At 32.4% G+C, this 23,734-nt stretch overlaps 3 protein-coding genes across 3 annotated transcripts; 2 read left to right on the forward strand and 1 right to left on the reverse strand.

Annotated features, from left to right (window-relative positions):
• Nucleotide 1: 1 nt before the first annotated feature.
• Nucleotides 2–1,145, forward strand: LOC106106445 (the record flags this gene model as incomplete). Its single annotated transcript, XM_013287024.1, has 1 exon — nucleotides 2–1,145. A coding segment is annotated over one exon (564 nt), but the record flags the coding sequence as incomplete, so codon positions are not given.
• A 5,064-nt stretch (nucleotides 1,146–6,209) lies between these two features.
• LOC106106594 lies at nucleotides 6,210–10,165 on the reverse strand. Its single transcript, XM_013287193.1, has 4 exons — nucleotides 9,858–10,165; nucleotides 9,050–9,234; nucleotides 8,065–8,325; nucleotides 6,210–6,406 (listed from the first exon to the last, which is right to left on the reverse strand). The coding sequence occupies exons 1-4, from the start codon at nucleotides 10,163–10,165 to the stop codon at nucleotides 6,210–6,212; spliced, it is 951 nt and encodes a 316-aa protein (XP_013142647.1).
• A 7,944-nt stretch (nucleotides 10,166–18,109) lies between these two features.
• LOC106106718 lies at nucleotides 18,110–22,293 on the forward strand. Its single transcript, XM_013287355.1, has 3 exons — nucleotides 18,110–18,580; nucleotides 21,526–21,812; nucleotides 22,130–22,293. Exons 1-3 carry the CDS (start codon nucleotides 18,197–18,199, stop codon nucleotides 22,176–22,178), a joined length of 720 nt encoding a protein of 239 aa, XP_013142809.1. The 5' UTR covers nucleotides 18,110–18,196; the 3' UTR covers nucleotides 22,179–22,293.
• The last annotated feature ends 1,441 nt before the right edge of the window (nucleotides 22,294–23,734 follow it).

A 23,734-nucleotide genomic window follows, 5' to 3' on the forward strand; every position in this document is an offset into this window, starting at 1 on the left:
CGACGGCGTCGCCCTGGTCAAAAATAGCCAGGAGCGCGCTTACCCGTCTTCTCTGCCAGAAGGTGATTTGAATGCGCTGACGTCAAATGAAGTCGACAAATGTCTTCAAGAAGCTACTACGAAGTTGATGCAGTCACATCGAGTGATTATATCTCCTGCAAGTATTGGTGATGATATAGGAAGATCATTAAGTCAAGCTAGAGGGAAACTGAAGAAGATGATAGGACCTATATTAGCTGGTGTTGCTATCAAAGGTGGCTTCTTAGTCATGGCTTTTAAAGCGATCGCTTTGATAGCAGGGAAAGCTTTGCTTATAGGTAAAATTGCTCTGTTACTGTCAGCGATAATTGGTTTGAAGAAATTGGTTTCTGGTGGCGATAACCATGAGAAGACTACGTATGAGATCGTGAAACATCCTCAGGTGTCACAGAGTCATACGTATTCCTCGTCACATTATGGAAGTGATTTCGACACGACCGGTCCTGGAGGTCATTATAGAAGAAGCGTAGAAGATGAGGCTGCTGCACAGGACAGAGCTTATAGAGCTTACGCTAAGACACAATAAGCTTTTAAATTACGACTCTTTACAAAAACAACTGCGCATCGGTATGCATTGACAGGTTTTGATTAGCACAAGACAAGGAATATTATTAATTTTATACCGTTTTTAATAATTTATTGTTGTAGACTTACTAGGTTGAGATTATTTATTCATTATTTAATAGTGTTATACGCACATTATCGCACTGAATATTTTAGTATGTAAATAATTTTAAGTTTGTTGTTATAAGACATTTTTATACGATGATGTTTATGTTTATTTTTGTGGTGTATATTATGTTAGTGAATATTATAATTTTAACAATTAGGCTAGTCGACGGGTACTGTGCATTTCTGTGTTCTTAATTATTCATTTGTCCAATTTTGTATAGAAATAGATTAATGTTATTTTTAAGTTGGTGCTGTTAAGTTTATTGTTAAGTGATTTTATTTATTTTTTGTAGTAGGCTTGTTATGTTTTTTACGCGTATACCTTTTAAGTGGTACGTGTTTTAATTTATTTATCCAAAGATTCATAGTTATATTGATGAGAAATATCCTAAAAACAACCAATGACTAAATGCCTTATAAATTATTCCACTCTCGTTATTGTTTTATTTGAGTTTAATTAGAGGTCAGTAAAATTAAATTTATTTTAAGTCGACTTTAAAAATGGAATTTTCTTTCCCCTTCCGTTAATTTTTTTACTGTGACCGAAATGGTTACCTTCATAATTAAAACAAGTTCAGTTGTAACATTATGCACAAAAGACATTTAAGAATTCTCATGGTAGAAATTTTTAAGCTATTCCAGTTTTAATTAACCCTTAATATGATAGTGTCCAGTGTGATAAACAACTAATAAAAAAAAAATCTAATGAACTAAGAGAAATACGTGATATTTTTATTTTTGTGTGTTGGTAACATGTAATATTTTTTGCTATAAGAACTTCGTCAAATTAAAGGTTAAGTAACCACAAGCTCTGAAACAAGATGGAAATCGATAAGAACCAATACCGCGTTTCTATATTCTAGATTTTCGTTAAAAATCCAATACTGGTAATTTTACGATTGTGTTTTATTTTCAGACAAGAACAGGAACATCTTTGACTAAACTATCACACAACCGTTGTGCGATTGTCGATTGTTTTGCATCCAATTCAACTGTTTAGTTACATAACTTAAAATCGTGTAGTGTAATCTTCATTTAAGCTTATAGGAATCAAAGCGACTAAACAGTTGTTCGATAGTTAAGTCAAAGATGTTAAATCGCTCTAAATGATTAAAGATTTTGTTTTAAAGATTTACATCTTACCATAAGTGGTATTTTAAAAATGTTCTTTCGTGATAATTGCTTATTGTAACGATCCATTGTCGCGTGTCTATCAGATTCTCGAGTACACGAATAGGGAAGACGATCGATGGATTTTAAAGATAATTTACTTTTAATTATCGCCACGCTAAATACGAGTGAGCTATTTAGCGAAAACTAGTGGTCGCTCATTGGTCGAAATTTCAATATAATTAAATCTTCCTATTTTTTAAATTGCCTATTCACTTGAGTCCATGGCGGTTGTATCACCTCGGTGTTGCCGCCGCCTGTTTGGTCCCTTTTATAATAAAAAAAATATCCGTTTCACTTACCCCCATGTTGTATTTTGCAGGTATTGCGCGAACTTGTTTCCCCATCTCCTTTTTACCATCGGACGTCTAGACGTACTGCTGGTCTTCATCCTTAATAGTTGAAGTGCCGCGGATTCAAACAAAGCGATGTTAGTCATCGTTTCTCGTGCCCACAGCAAAGGAATGGAATAAGTTGCCGGCGTGTGTTCCCGTCCAGTTATAACATGGGTCTTCAAGAGCAGTGTCAATCTGTACTTACTGAACTAGCGCGTACCATCCTTCGACCACATCTTCACTTTGGTCTCGGTGGGAACGTGATCAAGCGCTGGTTTATACATGATAAAAACCACCCATTAATTATTAACAGCAATAGAATGCAGCAGTGATTTTCAAAACTTCTACACAAATATTTGATACTTTTTTTTTATTAAAAAAATGAGTTAGTAATATATTTTGTAGTGGTTCGTCAATGGAAACTCACTGTATATGAATGAATATAAATGATGCCGTGAGACATTGTAATTATTCTTTAACAATGAAATGTAATAATTAATCAAGACTGACTATTAGTCATATATAAACTAACTACCTTTTCTCCTGTGGCTTCATCCGCCTGGAATTATAAAAACATTATTTTATGGTTTACATTTGTCAAATTCACAATTCCAAATGTCAAAATTACCGTTACCATAATAACCTTGCTTCCGTCCGGCAGCTTCTAGTTTATGGTCCTTTTCCAGATGAAGGTTTTTTCCAATTTATTTACCCCCTAAGTTTAATAGCGTAATAACATATAGCCTAAAGCCTGTCGTAAATGTAAGGCTTTTTATTAAAGAAAGACTTATTCAAAAATGTGCTGTGATTGCTGACATCTTACGCCACAAAGTAGTGTGTGTTTACGCTTTATTACATTAGTATAGATGTTTGAATTCCTTGATTTTCAGGCTTAAATTTAAATGTTTATTAACTATTTTTTCTTTCAATTAATGAGACGTGTATATTTAATTGTATTAACGATACTTTCTTGAAAAAAGATCTTTAAAAAATGATGTATGCAACAAATTGAAGTTCAATATGATTATCGACTAACACTAATAAAATTGGAGTAACTATAACGTTTTTATCAGTGAAATAACTATACGAATTAGTAGACCGATATCTCGCCTTGCGATAATTATAAGATGCCAGTTGGAGCGTCTCTAGCCAGTTACTCATCCTATTTCTATTTCCCCAGATAAATGCAAGTAAATGCGCTTAACGAACGAGAACGGAGATATCAAGGTAACTGGGTTAATATCGGATATGCATCGAACTGTTAAATATATATAAAAAAATATGTTCTTATTTGATTACCATTACTAACTTTCGCCCGCGACTCCGTCCGCGTGGAAATAAATAAAACAAAAGTAAGTAGCCTATATGTTCTTCCAGACTACCGTCTACATCTATACCAAATTTCATCGAAATCCGTTCAACCGTTTAGGATACAAAGTCTAACAAACCATATATCCATCTAAACTTTCTCTTTTTTTATATTAGTATGATTATTAGGTAAATGGTATTATATAAAAAACGAACCCTTTAACATATTGTATGTTTAGATTGTTATAGTAAATCCTAAATCGATTGATTCCGTTTTATGCAATGTCGCACGCGATTCCGTCCGCGTGAATAAAAACAAATGCAGCCTATGTGTTCTTCCAGACTTCTATAGCTATGTCAAATTTCATCGAGACGCTCGTTCACTCGTTCTTTACTTCTTCACTCGTTTAGGCGGTAACTTTAACAAACATTAATCTATTTGTATAACATTAGTAAGAAGTTAATAAGAACTGAGAAGATTGCTTCATTCATAGGATGCCTGATTAAACTAAATCGGTGATAATTGAAATATTAGTAAAGAGAAGTATCTTTTATTAGACGAGCGTGACGTGGACACGAAGAATTATCACGCGAAGCTGAACAACTAGCGTACGGCATTCGTTGAAAAAACGATGAAAGTCAAGAAAACTGTGCTACGGACGCAGTAGAATTATACTAATATTATTAATGCGAAATTTAGATGGATGTTTGTTAGATTTTGTAGGTTAAACGGTTAAACGGATTTCGATGAAATTTGGCACAGATGTAGAGGATAATCTGGAAGAACGCATAGGCTACTCAGTTTTTTTCTTAATCTCAGTCGCTGGCGAAATCTAGTTTGAATATATGTAAATTTAATCATTGTCATGTGGCAGTTGAACAAAGCAACTATAATAAAGAAAATTTCTTAAAAACGATATTTATGAAGTCCTGATATTCAATTTTTTAACAATTATACAAAAAACAAAGACTTTATTTTAATTAAAATACGAAATTATCCTTTAATTTTGTACAATCAGCTGCAAAAGTATGTATACATTTACAAAATCTTGGAAACTCAGAACCTTCGGATTAAAAAAATATTTATGCATGTAACAATGCCATGAATTCGTCGGAAAGAGAGTGTGTATATACGGATAAGCATTCATGTAAAAAAAATGAGTATATTTTTTGAAGGTTTGTGAATCTATACAAATTTATGCAGGTGACTGTACTTTTGAAAATTTAATAAAGCGAAAAGACTACACGCAAAAATCTATTGTTCGATTTAATTTCCTTCCTAATAATAAAGCTAAGCCAAACATAGTAACTTATCATAAATACGGATTAGTAAAAAAAAAAACAAAAACTCTTCCGGTGTAGTATTTGGATGAGTGAATTCAGTGCGTCAATATTCCGGAGTCAATAAAAAAAACATCGTAAAGAAATAAATAATACGTGCGTACACTATTCGCTTTCCCTCGTTATTTCTTTCATCGGAAACATATCCTACTGTACTTTGTTAACTTTGACTAAAGAAAAATGGACTAGGCAATCGATGTTGTAATAAAATTCGTTAATTTTGCTAGGGGGATGGGATATGATTACACACATGTACGTCTCATGCTGACACGCAAATTTTATGAAAGCATATGACTCCATTTACATACTTAAAAGCACACACAAAGCTTTAAAGCTTATTTCCTTTTTCATTTTACACTAGCTGTTTCTCACGATATCGTTTGCGTGTAATACGAAATATAGTCTATGTTACTCATTGAAAACGTAGATTTTTAATGGTGAAAGAATTTTCAAAATCGGCCAAATAGTTTTTGAGTTTTTTCATTACATACAAAAATACAAATCTAGTAGTAGTTTAAACTATGGGCGGGTTTAACAGATCCTGTCTTTCAAATTCAAAGTATAAAATATCCATTAACAGTCGCTTCGTAACAATTAGGGCGTGTAATCGGTCACACAATGTGAAGTAGGCTTAAATAGGCACATGTGAAAAGCAATAGGACGTAAGTAAGGGAAAATAATATTAGAATATTTTATAAAAAAGTTTATTTTTTAACAGATTAAGGGTAATTCATTTACATAAAAAATAAGGCAGTCCTTAATTCTATAGATTATAAGAAGAAAAAATATTAAGGCGGAAATACACATGCCAGTAAAGTAGAATAGTAGCTGGCATACTAGCTACTGGCATAGTGTGTATTCCTGGCCTTTTGATCTTAATTTAAAATGCTAGGAAACATTTCTGGAGTCGACTAATGTTTTTTTTTAATTTTCTTTATTTCCTGCTGCTGTATTTCTTGCAGTAACCTAGTTATTTTTTTTCCTAGTTCTTTACCTTGTTTTCGTTTTTTTTTTAACTCTTAATAACTCATTTTTTATTTACTAGCTTTCGCCCGCGACACCGTCCGCGTGGAATTAAAAAAAAAACAAAAGCAAGTAGCCTATGTCTTCTTTCAGACTATGCTCTAAATCTATGCCAAATGACATCCAGATCCATTCAGCCGTTTAGGCTACAAATTCTAGCAAACATCCATCCATCTTAACTTTCGCATTTATAATATTAGTATGATTGTCATATTAAGAAGATTATTTTTTTCTAACAGAGAAAATTATGACTAGTAATTAAAAGAGTTAATGAAAACTAATTTAAAAAGTTAGATAGAGCTTATTTTAGCTACAGTTATTTTAATTATGTCGAATAGTAATCGGCGTCCAAGCATAATTTCTTGCATTCCGAACTTTCGTCTCCTCTCTTGTTTCGTCAATATTTTTCTTAGAGGTAAACAAACGTTCTAATCTATCTCTTAATTCGTCTGGAGTTATCGGTGATGCTGTCGTTTGTTCTGCTGATTTCTCCTTATACTGTCTTCTATGGTAATAACCTGCGAAAAAAGGGTTTGTTTTATAATACTTTCTTGAATAAAAAATCCAAGCCACATTATCTTTACCCTTATGTGCATGATGATTCATTTATACAGTTTTTTCTTACAAAATAGACTGTTTAAAAAAAGAAGTTTTTTCTTTTTTTATTTTTCCTTTAATCTATGTTCAATTTACTACCCTAATTTATGGTATTTAAAAAGATAAATCATACACTTGAGGGTTAAAGGGTTGACTTTTTAATCACTTAACTTCTTGGGACACAAAATATGCTACGAGTTTATGCCCATCATACTAATATTATAAATGCGAAAGTGTAGATGGATGGATGGATGTTTGTTAGAGTTTGTACCATAAACAGCTGAACGGATTTCAATGAAATTTGGTATAGATGTAGAAGATACTCTTGAAGGACACATAGGCTACTCAGTTTTTTTTTATTTTACGCGGACGGAGTCGCGGGTGAAAGCTAGTTAACAATAAAAATAAGCTACTTATTCATTTTTTAACATCATCGTGAAAATCATAGCCATGGTTATTATCAAATATTAGATATAAGCATCATTTGTAGTACAAATAATTTGCTTAATTTTTTTTTAAAATATATTTTAATACTGGCAGCTTTTTTTGTTCTTATTTGGTTTGTCTAAAAACCTATAAACACTTACTTGGTGCAAGATCGTAATATTTTTAAGGATGATGTTTGATTCCGTAGGAATTAGAGGAGGAGGTAACAGTGCACCGGCAGGAAGTCAATGGACCTGAAGGGGATGGGAAGAAAACGGGACAAAAAGAATGTTTTACAATGATTTTATACTAATGCAAAATTATTATATTAAATGACTAAATACTGGTAAATGATAAATGTCAAACTAATATTATAAATGCGAAAGTTTAGATGGATGGATGGATGGATGAATGTTTGTTAGAGTTTGTAGCCTAAACGGCTGAACGGATCTGAATATGGAAGAACACATAGGCTACTTACTTTTGTTTTTTTAATACCACGCGGACGGAATCGCGGGCGAAGGCTTGTCTTTTTATATTAAGTGAATTACTAAAATGAATTACCGGTCATTTAAAATTAACTACTAACTTATCAAGATATAAAAAACATACTTTTTAATGATTAGAAGTAATATTGTATTAATCCTTTATTCGATTGTGCCCAGTTTGACGAACAATTAATTAAAAAAATCTACTGAACTAGTTAAGAGAAAAATATGTGAGATTTTTATTTAAGTGTCATCATCATCAACTTGCCCTTATCGCTCATGGAGGCTAAGTATGTGCTGCTCTCCCATACATCTCTATTAACCGTCATATCTCACTCCTTTCTTAAGCATATCCTCGTTCACACAATCCATCCATACTTTCTTCGGTCTTCCTCTTCCTTTGTAGTCATCCACATTCATTCTTAACACTTTCAGGTTTATGTACCCATCGTCTCGTCGCATAATATATCCATACCACGCTAACCTTATGCTTCTCATTGATTTTTATTTAAGTGTAACATATAATATTTATATTTGAAACATAACCAAACATATTTCCATCAATATACCGAAATAGAAAATAGAAATGCTTTAAAATAGCAATTAAAAAAATTGTATTTCGTCGTCTAAAATTTACAATTTCAATGTAAGAATATCTAAATTACCTCCAGGATAAGAGTGGTAATGTCCGAAATCCTCCGTCGATGTAAACGTGGGTGGCGGTGTTGGACCAAATCCGGAGAAATATTGTCCTCCGTAACCATTCACAGAGAACAAAGTTGCTGCAGCAAGAGCTACTTTGGCTACAAGAAAAGCCTTTTTACTGGCTAATAGTACTAAACCAAGTAATAATGGCAATAACGTTGCGATATGAAATTTGAGACCGAGAAGAAATGGGACTAATAGATTCCGTATCAGTAGACGACCTGAAAATAAAATATTATTTAATTATTGTTATTTTGAGATGACATCTAGAGGTACAATTAAGGAAACTCGCGGTTTTCCACATTAAAAGTCACAATCGTTTGAAAAATTTGATACAGAACAGAAATAAATTCAACGCAGCTTATAAATGTCTGTACCAAAGTCGGTTAGTGATAAACAGCTTATTTCTTTTTGTTATTATACCTTTGTTGGCACTTACTGCTGTCTTATTAGTTATTTGAAGGAAGAAGCAGTGAAGTCGTTGCGATCAATACGGTAATTTTGTCTGAAGCGGAACACCACAGATTTCCACGACTGTACATTCGCATCACACGACTCAATGCTCGTAGTGTAACAATTAAGAATTTAAAATATAAAACATCCAGTCATTAAAAAACGACAAATACAAGCAGTGTGTCTTAACTCTCATGGTCGTCAAATATTTCTATAAATTTTTTTTATGGTGTTTTTACAACAATTTATAGGAAATTTGAATTTAAATAAACATCTGCTTGTATAAGGTTTTACTACAGTTTCTTTAATTCGTTAACCTTCACGCAGATGGCGCTGTTCAAGTTCAATGTTATCGCCTTGACTTTTGTTTAGTCTTGTAGTTTTGAATTGCGAACATAGATGGCGGTTTAAAAAAAATATCGCTGGACTCTTTTTGACAACACTATTGAGTGTAATTTTTATAAATGTTTGACAATATGTAACATATCTTACCTGTCGTTAATTCACCATGATTTTGTTGATAACCTCTATCTTTAATCCTTGAATCTAATACAAATTCGAGTACTCCATTAGATAAAGTAGGACCAATTCTCATTGCAAGACCTGGGCAAAGTCCACTCATGTCCCAATGTAACGATCTCTTTGAAATTAACTCGCTCGCGTCTTCTAATATCGATCTGAAAACAGATATTGTTACCACGTGAATCCAAATCTAAACGGATTTGGATGAAATTTTATACAGAAATAGTGTTGTCGGAAGTCAGTTTATTCCTATACTAGCTTTTGCCCGCGACTATGTCGGCGTGGTATTAAAAAAACGAAAGTAAGTAGCACATGTCTTTCATCAGACTTACCATATCTTTGCCTAATTTCCGTTAATTCGTTTAGGGTACAAACTCTAATAAACATCCATCCATCTAAGCTTTCGCATTTTAAAAATTATCAAGAGGTAAAATTAGTTTTCTATTACTTTTGGTTTTAAAACATAAATAGTAAATAATTTTTCAACAACATTACCAATCAGTCTTTTTAAATTACTTTCGGGTAAAAATATTACAATTCCTCTTAATTACTGATGTTGATATTGTATCTGGGACAATATTTATAATATATAATAACAGTAATAAACTTTATTACGAGCTACACTTATATTTTGCTCATAGTTTGTTAGTAACAGAAAAAACTTAATACCTATGTTAGTCACACATCTAAATGTTATCTAAATATTTGTAATATAAAAAGCAATTTGAAAGGACAGAAATTTTGTTACTGTATTAAAAGAACTTAATAAAATGTTTACCTGTAATCCATAGGATCCTTATCCAAGAAGTTTCCCAAACCTCTTGGTGTCTTCTCATCTCGTAAGAAAGAGACGCCAGTAGCCAAACTGAATGATTCCGTTTCATCGTAATGATTTAAATTAGCTAATAATTCTTCACCAAAACACACTCCTACTTCTGCACCTCTTTTAACATTTAAACACTTATTCAACTGTGATTTCGGTGTTGTGTCGTCTACTATTTCTCCGTCATGTCTATCAATTTGAATCGGTATCACTTCAGAAATTATTACAAGTATTAAGATGATATTTTTGTTAATCAAAGCCATTGTTACTGTAATGTTTTTATATCTACATTTCAAATTAATTTTATTTCAATGTTGGCTAGGATAGATCTTCCTTTGTGAACTTTATTATTCTGTATAGCGAAATTGTAAGAAGTGGGCTGTTTTATAAGCTTTCCTTGTTATGTCTGGTTGGATTCTGTCCATTGTTTTGTGAGGCCCGTCACGGGTACTTCCCACAGAAACGACAATAGGGTGAAAATTGGACGTAGAATCGCGAGGCAATCTGTGAGAGTTATTTGCATTGCGAATACAATACGTAATGTGTTGTGTAATTTAAGTAACTTGGATGAGATTTAATTTGTAGAATTAGTTTTGGATAATTTAAGAATTGTACCAAAATTTAATACGATTTTTGGAGCATGACATACTGTTACAATGGTAATTCATTTCAGATGACATCTATGACATTTTTTAATTTCTTACTAGAGCCATTATGTTAGTTTCTTTCATCTATACATATAATAAAATTGTAGTGTCTGTTTGTAATATCAAAAGAACATTTCCAGATTTCGACAAGATAATTTATTTGAGTTGCTGATAACGAAAATCGCATATAAAAATTTTTGTCTGTCTGTCTGTCAGCAAGTCGCGTTTGTGCCGGGTAATTTCGCGATGTCCAAATAAGCGCCAACGAAGCTTACGGGGGACAGCTCGTCAGATAATATTAAGCAAAGTTCGCCAACTGATTATCAATGAACTTACTCGAAATTATATTCGGAAGTTTCAATAAACGAATCTTGATGAATTTGTCACATATGTAGAATATATAATATAGTCTGGAAGAACATATAGGCTGCTTACTTTAGTTTTTTTATTCCGCTCAGACGGACTCATTTAAAAAACATAGTATTCTTGTAAAACTACGATTATGATATCGCGTTTAATATGTTTTGAAAACAATTTTATGATACTTTAAAAGCAAGTTAAGAAATTATTTGGCATAATGTAAATTGTTTATGCATCAGTAGATGATAAAAAAGACCCCAATTCTTGCTCCCGTCGTTTGGACGAAAGATTGTAGTATAGTACGGAACTAAAATGTTTGGTCCAAGTTTCGAACTCTAATAGAATTCACAGGGCTTCTGACCTCTTCATTGTCTCACAACCTGCTCAGTCAACCGCGTCATCGGACATTTGAACATATAAAACTGTCAGGCAAAAGTTAACTTCATTCTTTAGTTGATAAGAGTTAAATTTGTACTTCATTGTGTTGTTCGATATAACATTTAGGAAGGACGGAATACGGTGGAGTGAAAGTGTACATATATTTTTTCTTACATGTCCGGTTTGGTTTAGTAAAAGTTTTGTTTGTCTGACGTAATATATTCCCAGACTCACGCTGTTTGTTGTTTTTTAATTATTATTAAAATCTTTACGAATTAATTACTTTTCTATCGATTTTGTTCAAATTTGAGTTTTACAGCACTACAATAAAGATTTATATTGAAGATCGATTAAAAAAAATAACAAAGAAATGTTTTTTTTTTTATTTGGAATAAATAAATCGTTTAACGATTTTCATGTTTGCTTATTTAAAACTAACTGGATTTTACCTTTTAAAATCTAGTAATAAATTTAGTCTGTGCCACTTAGTGATAACGTAGTATTTCAATGGCAAAAGACATTTTGTAATCGGTTCGTTAGTTTTTTAGTTTATTAGTTACACAAAAATACAAGATTTTCCTCTTTATAAGATTAATATAGAAAAACTAGATTAAATTGATCTATTACGCAAAACACTTATTATTTCACATCTCCTCCACCATCAAATCCACTTCCTCTTCCCATCCTCTTCTTATAAGAAAAGGGTGGTAAAGGAAAGGGACTTAAATTAGGCCTCCGACACAACACTCATCAGACGAAACACGGAATTGCTTCCATTTCACGGGGTGCCGGCCCATTCGTGCTTAGATGTTAAAGCGGGCACTACCACAAAACACTTATTATTTTAGCTGAGAATGTTTTTTTTATATAATAAAAGGGGCCAAATTAACGGCGTGAACACCAAGGTGGTCAACGACGCCCATGAACATCCGCAACACCAGAGGAACAGCTGCGTTGCCGGCCTTTGAGGAAATGATAGGCTCGCTTGTTAAATGTAATTTTATATTAATGTAGCAGTTTTGTAAAAGAAGGCTAAGGGGATTAATGTTTTTACAAACATACCTTGCTTCGTTGGATTTATGAAAAGTTCTTTCAACCTTATTTTTGGTAGTTAAAAAAATATATTAAGGGCATATTGTACCACTGGTTGTGACAAATGACGTCACAGTCAGGTATCAAAATCCGATATTTCCATCACATATTTTACACGTTAGATTGTTACAAGACAATTATCAATTTGGTGCGACAGGGCCTTAATTTAATCATCAATATTTCTGAAGGTATTCGTAGATAATTTGCTGCCTTTCCATTCCATGACCTTATGCGTACTCCCATACATTAGTCATCGAAAGCTTTCGCCGCAGACGCCAGAGGGCGCTCAGGCTTTCTGTGTCTCACGTGTTTTATGTAATATCCCCTCTTTCCCCCCTTTCTCGGACACATAAAACTAGTTTTACACTCTAAGACCCGTACGTCAAATTAAAATGGACCTTATCACAAAGGAATTCGACTGAAATTTCCATGGTTCTGTATTATAAAAGGTAGTTTAACAGGTTGCGTCTTTACGTAGAATTGTGTTGGAGATTTTATAACTATTGAGACGGGATTTTTCAAAGGGAATAAGGTCTATAATTGCTTAACATATTTCGAATGCTTACATGGCAATACAACTTTAGTTATGCGGCTGCAAGACTATTTAACTACAATTTAAAACATTATGCTAATTGAATTACGGTTCATTTTGCTACGTCTATTAGTTTGGTGTTCAGTTTGGGTTGTATAATTTTAAAAGAAAAGCGGATGTAAACCGGACATAGGACTCGTGTGAAGAGAAACTAAAGGTTTTTATTCGATTCTGTAAAGGATGTCGTGGGTGTTCGGCACACTTACAACTGACGTCAAATTACGTGAACCATTCAATAAAATGCTTGTATATTTTACATAATACAAGACTTTTGTGTTTATGTGCTACTTTTGAATGACTCAACCTTTGTTTGTTATACTTTTGTCTTTTGTTTTTAGATTTTTCTTTAGTAAAAATTAGTAGCCTAACTCCATAATAATATAACATACACATGATACTAATATTATAAATGCGAAAGTTTAGATGAATGAATCGATGTCTGTAGCCTAAACGGGTACGTATTTTGATTAATGCTTTCGATTAATTTGCAAACAAATTGGGCTCTATAAAAATAACTTAGAACACACTTAAAATCATTAAACTAAAGACTTCAAGATAATCAAATTGGAGGAATACCTAGAAAAATATGGATAGATTGTGAAAGAGGATATGCTTAAGAAGTTAATGAATTCAGATATCATCATCATGTTTCTCCTTATCCTACTTTCGTAAGGTCGGCACAACAGGTTTTTGTCCTCCAAATAACTCTATCATACGTCATCTCAGTCATCACTCCCTTTTTGATCATGTCACCTTTTACGCAATCCATCCATCTCTTTATAGGTCTACCTTTACCGATGTACCCTTCCACACTCATAACTAACGAAGTGAATTCAGATATGACGGCTGAAAACTTTGTATTTAAGAGTACGCTCTATACCGACTCCGTAGGGAAAGTGAAAAAGACCTATTTAACAAAATTTCTGTTGCATTTAATTTAAATTTTACAAATCTGTTGTAAAAATGAGATGACTCTAATCTTATTGAAAATTTTCACAAAAGTGAAATTAATCGATAAACACCGCATGCAACAATGGTCCAATGAAATGTGATAATCGGCTCATATTCATAGTCACACTCCACTTTCATTAATAAAAGCAAGACTCATTGTTTTGATAAATGAATCGTTTTAAAGAATACTAGCTGTTCTCATAGGGCCTCATCCGCACGTAATTATAGAAACATTATTTTATTGATTACATTTGTCAAATTATAAATGTCACAATGACATGACATAATGACAAACTTGCTTCCTTGATGTTGGCAGTAACTTATTTTTTTTTATAACATAAGGTGGCCAACGAGCAAGCGCCCACATGAATCCGCCAAAATGGCATAGCAACCGCTGCCCATAGACATCCGCAACTGCAGATGCATTGCCCACCCTTATCTGACAGAGGAAGAGACGCATATAAATAGGATATCTCCCCTTCCTATGTATCTGCTCCTCCGTCAAATCCACTTCCTCTTCCCACCCTATTCGTATAAGAAAAGGGTAGTAAAGAGAAAGGGACTTAAATTAGGCCTCCGGCACCACACTCATCAGACGAAACACGGAATTGCTTCCATTTCACGCCAGTCTTCTGTGTGGTCGAGGTATTTCACCGGGCGTGCCGTCCCTGCAGTGCTAAGATGTTAAAGCGGGCACTAGCACTGTTTAAATGTCTCTTTCCCACATTAGGGTTTTTATCCAAAATATTTACCCCCTAAGTTTAATGGCGTTAAAATGTAAAATCTAAAGCGTGACGTAAGTGTAGGGCGTTTTATAAAAAAAAATAATGATTAAAAATATGCTGTAATTGCTGACATCTTATGCAACAAAGAAGTGTGTGTTTACATTTTATTATAATAGTATAGATTTAGACTATAAGAGTTTATTATGAAGGCTAACGAGATAAATATTATTATGGTAAAGTGTTATAAAATTCAGGACACGCATAACAAAACAGCTATTTATACTTAGGTTTCTCGTAATGCTAAAACATTAATTCAGACGTTTTCCTGTAAATGAATAACAACAATTCTACCAAAATGTCAAAAGTAAATACGATTTTTATGTTTGGTTTTTTAATACTCATATCTGCACCTAGGATCGGACTATAAATACGAGTGTTATTATTTAAAATGAAGCGTCTCGCTTTTCTTCATTTAACTTGGTAATGCGCTGTTTGCCCGCAACCAGACTGATATTTGCGTATTCTATTTATTGCTTTTGACGCTTTATAACTCACACTATACGTATAATTATACTAGTAACAAAAGATTGTTCTTTTTTGACGCTAAAAAACGTTCACAAACTCCGAATTGATAAAAGAAATTCCGTATTAGGTACTTAGTTGCTATCTTTTGCTCGCGACTTCTCGGCCCAGATTTAAAAAAAAATAGTAAAAATCGTATTTAATAGTGTGATATTAGAGTAGTCATATTTTTTCTAAAAAGAGGAGGCAAACCGCGGCACCTGATTTAGACGTAAACCGCAATAGGAGATGAGAAGATATTTAGATAGATTATGATAGAGTAGACACAGAAAACGGCTATTTCCCATCCATCTCTCTAATTAAATATATTTTCATCTGTTACTTCCATAAGGTCTGTCCTCGGCGGTATTTCCAAACCAATACGACTTAGGGTCCTTCAAGAAGCGAGCCTACAATTTCCTCAAAGGCCGGCAACGCATCTGTAGTTCCTCTGGTGTTGCGGATGTCCATGGGCGTCGTTGACCACCTTTGTGTTCCCGCCGCTCGTTTGCCCCCTTCTCTTATAAAAAAAAAAAGGAAAGTAATCTCAAAGGTTAGCATTGTATGAGCAAGTTATGAGGAAGGATAAATCACATGTTACAAGGAGAACGTTAGTATAGTGCGGAAGGGTACATCGGTAGAGGTAGACCTAGAAAGCGATGGATGGATTGCGTAAAAGGTGACATGATCAAAAAGGGAGTGATGACTGAGATGACGTATGATAGAGTTATGTGGAGGACAAAAACCTGTTGCGCCCTACGGGAGTAGGATAAGCAGAAAGATGATGAAGTAAAGTGATCCTAAGTCACTCCTATAAAAAATTTAACTGCAAAGTAATGTAGTTATGTCAAACACAAAATATATTAGAGGAAGTAACTGCTATAAAATATCAACCAAATTAATAACCCGACAAATTAGTTACAAAGTTACGTCAAATCACGTGACAATAAATCCGCAAAAGTAATAATATACTAGTACATCGAAATCGTGCGTATATACAAAAGCAAAGCGATTCAAATATTTAGAGTAGGCATAGTTGAATTCACTTGAAATATTATTAACATAATCATCACTAACGCTATATTGATGGATTCTCAAAACACCATGTCAAAATAATTGTATTTAAATTAATTGTCAATAGGCGTAATTGTTAAAACATTTAAATGTTTGTTAAAAAAAGATAGCACTAAACTTGACCACTGGTATAGTACCTTTTAAAGAAAGTACCGGTGAAAAATTTTGTTCAATGTCTCGTCTATGTATTATTCAAATGTCTTTGTACAAAAAGTATACGAGCATTTCATGCGAAATATTCGTTGTTAAATATAGAACATTTCCTACTTCATGTATATCGTTTGTGTTTTTTTTTACGAAAAGAAAATCGCAATTGATTCGAAAATAGAATAGAGTAGTAGTAGAAGAAAACGTTATGCAAAAGGTTCAAACACATAGCAACTAAACAGCAAGATTACTATGGTAACGGTAATTATTTTTCAATTTTCCGAAATGTAAAGAATAAAAAAATATGCGGATGAACGTTGGCACACCATAAATGTGGGTATCCTTCTGTACTATGTGCCATCTTACGAGTAAAGTACAATAGCCCATTTCTGATATTTTAAAATTATTCACATGACACTAGTATGGTCGCAATTCAATCACGTAAATGTTAATCCAATGCAGAATACGAGTGAGCTAAATACCATCAACACTTTAAGTACACTACGCATGACGTTTTGATATTTTTGTTACTTTATATTAAGAAGTAGAAAAAAATAATTTGTCATACAAATTGGTCATCCACGATTTTTGATTTGAAAGATTTGGCAGCATTATTATCATATTTTTTAATTTACTATATTGTCAGAAGGAAACGTTTCTGTGTATGAAGGTATATTTATTACTTACTGTTGCCCGCGACTTCGTCTACGCAATAGTGATTAAGATAACAAAGTAGCCTATAATATGTCCGTCGCGTTTGGCTTACGGACAGACAAAAATTTAAATGCAATTTTCGTAATTAGCAACGCAAATACATTATCTTCCCGAAATCTGGAAATTTTCTTTTTCTATTACAAACAGACACTTCAATTTTATTATATGTAAAGAAGATGAAAACTGAGGTGTGTTTTTATAAAAATATCTATCTGTTTAGAGGCTTCAAACCTTGATGTTTTGTTAAATACCAAGGAAACTGTAATTCCACGATTAATAGAACAAAACACTAACTAGATACGTTACCGTTTTGTTCCAATAATGAGTAGATGAAAATATTCTATTCGATCAAAGAGTAGCTGTTGACGGAGAATTGGAACCATTTGTACAGTCGAGTGAAATAGTGTAAAGTTTATTTACTTTTTATTTACTTAACCATCATACTTCTTATTAATATTATGAATGAGAATGTTTAGATGGATGATTGGATGGATGGATGTTTATTAGAGTTTGTAGCCTAAACGGCTGAACGAATCTCGATGAAATTTGGCATAGATGTAGAGTATGGTCTGGAATAACACATAGGCTCCTTAACCTTTTTTTCAATTCAATTTTTTTTTTTAAATAAGATATTATATAAATCTACAACTAAGTACATTCTTTTGTGTTACGGACGGAGGTAAAGTCTATCGTTTGAATATCCTACAGAATTGTTAAAGTTTAGACCACGACTAATTTGACCAAGTTGACCACGGTCTTTATTATGTCTTAGATACTCAAGGCATCAATTGTATTTGTAACGCATTTTAAATGAAATCCACTTTTGATGTATTTTCTTATATATTCTAATCAATTTAGGTACGTTTGCTTTTCTCTAGTAATAATTTTAACTTATAACTTTTCTCCCTGATTGTACACTCAACTGCATAAATGCATCGATGCATCCCTCTCAGTAACACCCACTGTAGCGTGAAACTAAGCGCATATAAACGCTAACACTGTTCTAATTCCGAACAGAGTGCCAACAGGCAACGAAGTGCGAACGAAGCCAAAATGGTACCAAACTACCTTCTTATCCTGACTCTGGCCGTTGTCGTTAGCGGCAGGACGGCATCAACGCATCAGAACAAAGTAGACGAAGCCAGAAGTTCGGAGGACGGAGTTTTAGGCGACTTGAAGATCGCATACGAAACGTATAAAGATTGCAGCGGCAGTGATATCGGCAATTGTCTCAAATTGAAACTAGCCAAAGCTCTAACAAGAGTAACAAAGAGCGATGAAATAACTCTATTGAACGGAGTTACGATTTCAAAGGACAAAAATGCAGTCGAGAATGTTGAAGCTGAAGAAGCGGTTCCAAGGAGTCTTGACGAGAACTCATTGGACAGCCTTATTTTGGACAAAATCGTTGGATTCATGCGAACTCATACCATCCAGGTAACGTATATGCACACCTACAGTAAAAACCAACTACCATACTAAAATCCATTAAACCACTAAGGCAGTCCTTTAGCGATAATTTAGTAAGATATATTTCCAGTAAAGAACTGATAAAGTGATTATTATTACTGTGAGTATGACAGTAAATATTCACATATATTTTGGTCATAAATAAAAATCCCATAGACCATTGAGCTCTTTCCTTGCCTCAAGTCAAAATGTAAAAATCATGAGCCTTATGCGAATATGACTTTAACGATTTAAAAATGTAAATCTTTTCTTTTTTTTATTATTAAGTATTGAAATGGTATCATAGTCATTACTTTTTTTAAAAAAACAAAGATCACACTTTCAAAGCTTTTATATAGAATTCAAATGAACACTCGTTAATTTCTTTAACCAATGTCAAGCAACAAGTGTACCATGACGTAACGAAAGCAACTATGACGTAAGTAACAGGGTTAATGTCAGATTACCCGTCGCCCACAATAGAACTAAGGGTCTATTACGAAAAATTACAGTTACGAAAACGTACTCATAATCGACTAATTTTGAATGAGATTTGTTGGTATTCTTTACGTTAGTAGACACGCTTCATAAATGATACTGTAATATTGTAAAATACTGTATCTTATCATTTTAAATATTATAAATGCGAAAGTTTAGGTAGATGGATGTTTGTTAGAGTTTGTAGCCTAAACAGCTGAACGGATTTCGATGAAATTTGGTATAGATGTAAAGACTAGTCTGGAAGAACACATAGGCTACTCACTTTTGATTTTTTAATTCCACGCGGATGGAGTAACGGGCGTAGTTAGTGAATTGTAAATTAGTAACTTTTGATGGGTGGATGTTTGTTACTACGTGTAAATCTCGATCAAATTTGCCGCAGAAAATAGTCTGTACCTTTCCGGTATTTACTAAAATATATTCTTTATAATTTCACGTGGATGGCGTCGCGGAAAAAAGCTAGTCTAATATAAATTTTATCGATGAAGTTACGAAATTGTTCTCACAAATATTCGTGATAAGCCCTCATCGCGGTAATCATTATTCAACAAGTGTACTAACAATAAAACATCAGTCTATTAAAATGCAATAGAAATTATTTTTGGATTCATGACGTATTATACTAACTTGACGAACTTGGATTCGTAAATTACATAATTATAACTTAACTTATACTTTCAGTATACAATTAACAAGCTCTACAGCTTATAATCTGTGTTGTTCTTAAAAACTTACTAATAAATTAGAAAATGCTTGTATCCATAGTCAATTAGCGACATTTACAAGTCGTTGGCATTTTAAAACGTGGCGATCTAGATTAGACCTAGTTTAAACCATCTCCTTAGGTAGACGAGAGACAGCTACAGTAAAAATTATTTTATTCATAGTAGTTTTTTATCTGTTTTACACTTTTGAAGTCTCTAGGGGAGGGCAGTTGTCTCCCGTCTTCACCTTACCCTGGTTACCTCCATGTTGATAGTACAAATAAAACTATCCATTTCGCACAAATTAGTGACGTACATAAAATCTAATCAATAGTGTGCAAGTATTACTAAAAAGAGATTTCTTTGGAATGTATTATTTATGCTGGGTTTCTGAAGATCTCATTTATTTTCTATCTAGCTCTTCATTAGAGATAATGGAAACGAATTTCATGAATTTATCGAACCTTACGTACTAAGTCATAGCTGGGAAAAATAAGTCGCTAAGACTGTCGCTTTGTTGCAAGAGTTGTCTCAATATTTTGAACTAGCTGTTGCCAGCGACTTCGCCCTCGTGAGATTAAAAAATATGGCCTATGTTAGTCACAGATAAATTACCTTTCTAACGGTGAAATAATTTTTAAAATCGGCCCAATAGTTTTTACGTGAATCAAAGACATACAAAAATACAAATCTTTTCTCTTTATAATATTAGTACAGATGAAACCAAGAGTGATAAGATCATGTTTTTCGCAAATTATAAAAATACTTGTTACAATTCTAAAAATAATAAATCACTAAAGTGTCACATTAAATTTAAATAAAGGAAAAGTCTAAACTCTCTCATAATCGCTAATATGAATTGAAAAATTACTACTGTTCTTTCTACTAAATATTCATAACAGCAAAAAACAACGCAAAGAAGGGAAACCGAATAATAATTTCGAATGACTAATAAATCACACGAAATCAATTCCATCACGAGAACGCATTAAAACATACCGCACAACGCACCGTGACTGCTTTCACGGATCTTCGTAATTGTACATTATTAATTCATTTACGTTTTTACTACCACACTCTATTAAGCCGCGTCTTGTGACGCCCTACTTCACTAACAACCGTTACTAACTAATTACCTTGGACTAATGCGTTAACGCTATTTACTATATTACTATTTACTTGAAAAAATATAATTAAAAATCTGTAATATCAAAAGAAATTCGTAACATCGGGAGGATGCTGTATTTGCGTCTGTCTGTCTACCTGTCTGTGTGTCTGTCCGCGTCGCGTTTGTTCCGAGTAATCTCCGAAACGGCTGGGTCGATTTAACCGAACTTTCACTGAAGGGTAGCTAACATAGACAAGCATATAATAGGTTACTTTTTTAATTCCGAGCTGTCAAAATGGCGTAACGGATGGTCCAAATTTGCGCTATCGAAATTTGCGGCCGACAGCTTGTTTAACTTTAAAAGGAATGAATACAAAAATATCGGCCGTTTATTTATTTTAATACTTTGTTTGAATTAACTTCTAAATACAGATTATACCTGAATCCAATTTGAATTTAGTTCAAAATCAAAATTCTTAATTTTTTTTTCATAACAGTAAAATCACAATAACATCAAAATTAACCAAGATGACTGGTTTATCTGTTTATAAAATTTGGTCCGATTCCAAGTAAAACAAATATTAAACCAATCATTTACGTCCGTCATAAAATTGTTCCAGGTCAAATTCCCGACTGGTTCTGATTTGCAAGGCGCGTTCGAAGAAGGCCGAGGCAGGAGAAGGAAGATCGCTCCCCTGCTAGCGATTCCCCTGCTCATCGGCGGTATGATGGTTCCCATCGCGTTCGGTGCACTTGCGTTACTCGCGGGCAAGGCGCTGATTGTGTCGAAGCTAGCGCTGGTGCTGGCCGGTATCATCGGTCTGAAGAAACTGCTGTCATCTAGTGGTGGTGGGGAGGCACATGAGGTTGTTGTCTCCGCTGGACACGGCGGCTCTGGCTGGAGCAGGTAAAATTTTTTTTAAGATTTGTCTTTAATCTGAATTTGAAATTTCTCATCTGATTTTGAAATTTCGTATATGAATTTAAATCTCTACTTTGAAATTGAAATTTCTAAATTGAATTTGAAATTTCTAATCTGATCTTGAAATTTATAATCTGAATTTGAAATTTCTAATCTGATCTTGAAATTTGTAATCTGAATTTGAAATTTACAATCTGAAATTTAAATTTTAAAAGAGCTTTGCATCGAATTTCTCGTGAAATTTAAAAGTAATGTCGATTATTGCTTAAAATTATTAATATTTTTTTATTAACTCCTTTCAGATCACTTGACAATGCCCACGACCTAGCTTACAACGCGTACGCCCATTAACCAAAACCCACCAAGACGTCGAATAAATTATTATGCTAATTGAAAACTAATTTATTAAGCACTATTTATTTACACGTATACGTGACACATGCATATAAATAAAATTTTAAAAAAATATATACAAGAAGGATATGATAATATCATATAAATTCTATTTGATTTTATAGAAATAAGTACAAGAAACGAAAATACATAAAACGTTATATATCGGCCATTTTGAATTTAGATTTCTTTTCAAAACCTATATAGAATCACGAATTAACATATTTATATAAACTAAGTTAATTTTGGAAGTACCTCAATACTCTCATTCCGTTGAATATTTATAAATATTATTTTTAATTATATTTATTAAGTTATACATAATTTAATTGTATATAACTTTACTATACTTAGGTATTTTGATAAGTCTTTGGATATGCTTTAATATTTACTACTAAGAAAAAAATGTTATGATTTATATATATTTATTTATTTATCAGTATTATAATATATATTTTAAATGTGGAATGTCAGTAATATATGTATGGAAATATAGTATGTATGAGTTTTAAATATAGCAAGTATAGTATTACAATATTATTTGATAAATAAAATGTACATATGTAAATATTTTTTGCATTTATTATATCTATTTATATATGTATCTTACAATATAGTTCTATATAAATATAATTAGATATGTTAAATATATATTATTTTATACATGCTATATATTTTCTATAATATATATTACAGATCTCAATTTTTATATATATTTATTATTTTACTTAACATTTATTTATATTAATTTTATTTATACAATTGGCGTTTATAATAAATAATGTAAATAAAGTTATATTCATTTAATTATTTATTTAAAATGAATGTACCACGATGATAACTTATTTATTATTTCATGTTCACAATAATCAATTAAACTTTTCATTGCTCGTAAAATGTTTTATTTATAGTAAACTTTATTTATTCTGATAAATTTTATAGCCATATGAAATTTTATTTTCCAATATGAAATATTTTTTTAGAAACAAAAAAAAATGTTTTACAAACCAGTAACACCTCTAGTGTGTTTAGATCAAATATAAAAACACTTTCGAATTGAAATTGAAATTTATTGAAAACAGATTAATAATTAACAATAAAAGTTATAACCAATTAAAAGATAAATACAAATAGTGATAAATGTGATTGATCTAGTGATGCCCATACTAGGCAATGCCTGTATCGTGGGCATCGAAACAGCAGGAAAATTTTTTTTATACAATAATAATTAAAAACCTACGCTTACGGCGTTTCGGTATTATAATGAATTTATGAAAGAAAAATAAATATGCAATATATGATATATGTATAGAATAAATAAAATAAGATGTAACAAAACTAAATACTTGAGAATAAATAATATATGTTATATATGTATGGATATAATAAATATTTATAAACGTCCTAATAAACAAGATTACTTAGAAATGCGGAGTGTTAGGTAGAAATTTTCAAAAGGTTCTCAGTGTCATTACGAAAATCTTTAGATTTTATTTGTCACAACTGTTTAGTTT

The sequence above is a fragment of the Papilio polytes genome, unplaced genomic scaffold (genome assembly GCF_000836215.1).
Source record: "Papilio polytes unplaced genomic scaffold, Ppol_1.0 DF822178.1, whole genome shotgun sequence".
Lineage (NCBI taxonomy): Eukaryota > Metazoa > Arthropoda > Insecta > Lepidoptera > Papilionidae > Papilio > Papilio polytes.

What these genes read in the sequence shown, in the direction of transcription:
- LOC106106594 (XM_013287193.1), bottom strand. Translation starts at nt 10,165, where the DNA reads ATGGCTTTGATTAACAAAAATATCATCTTAATACTTGTAATAATTTCT. An exon ending in AAGGATCCTATGGATTACAG is followed by an intron (nt 9,235 to 9,857) that starts GTAAACATTTTA and finishes ATCTGTTTTCAG; the next exon opens with ATCGATATTAGAAGACGCGA. An exon ending in TTACCACTCTTATCCTGGAG is followed by an intron (nt 6,407 to 8,064) that starts GTAATTTAGATA and finishes CTTTTTTCGCAG; the next exon opens with GTTATTACCATAGAAGACAG.
- LOC106106718 (XM_013287355.1), top strand. Translation starts at nt 18,197, where the DNA reads ATGGTACCAAACTACCTTCTTATCCTGACTCTGGCCGTTGTCGTTAGC. An exon ending in TGCGAACTCATACCATCCAG is followed by an intron (nt 18,581 to 21,525) that starts GTAACGTATATG and finishes AAATTGTTCCAG; the next exon opens with GTCAAATTCCCGACTGGTTC. An exon ending in GGCGGCTCTGGCTGGAGCAG is followed by an intron (nt 21,813 to 22,129) that starts GTAAAATTTTTT and finishes AACTCCTTTCAG; the next exon opens with ATCACTTGACAATGCCCACG.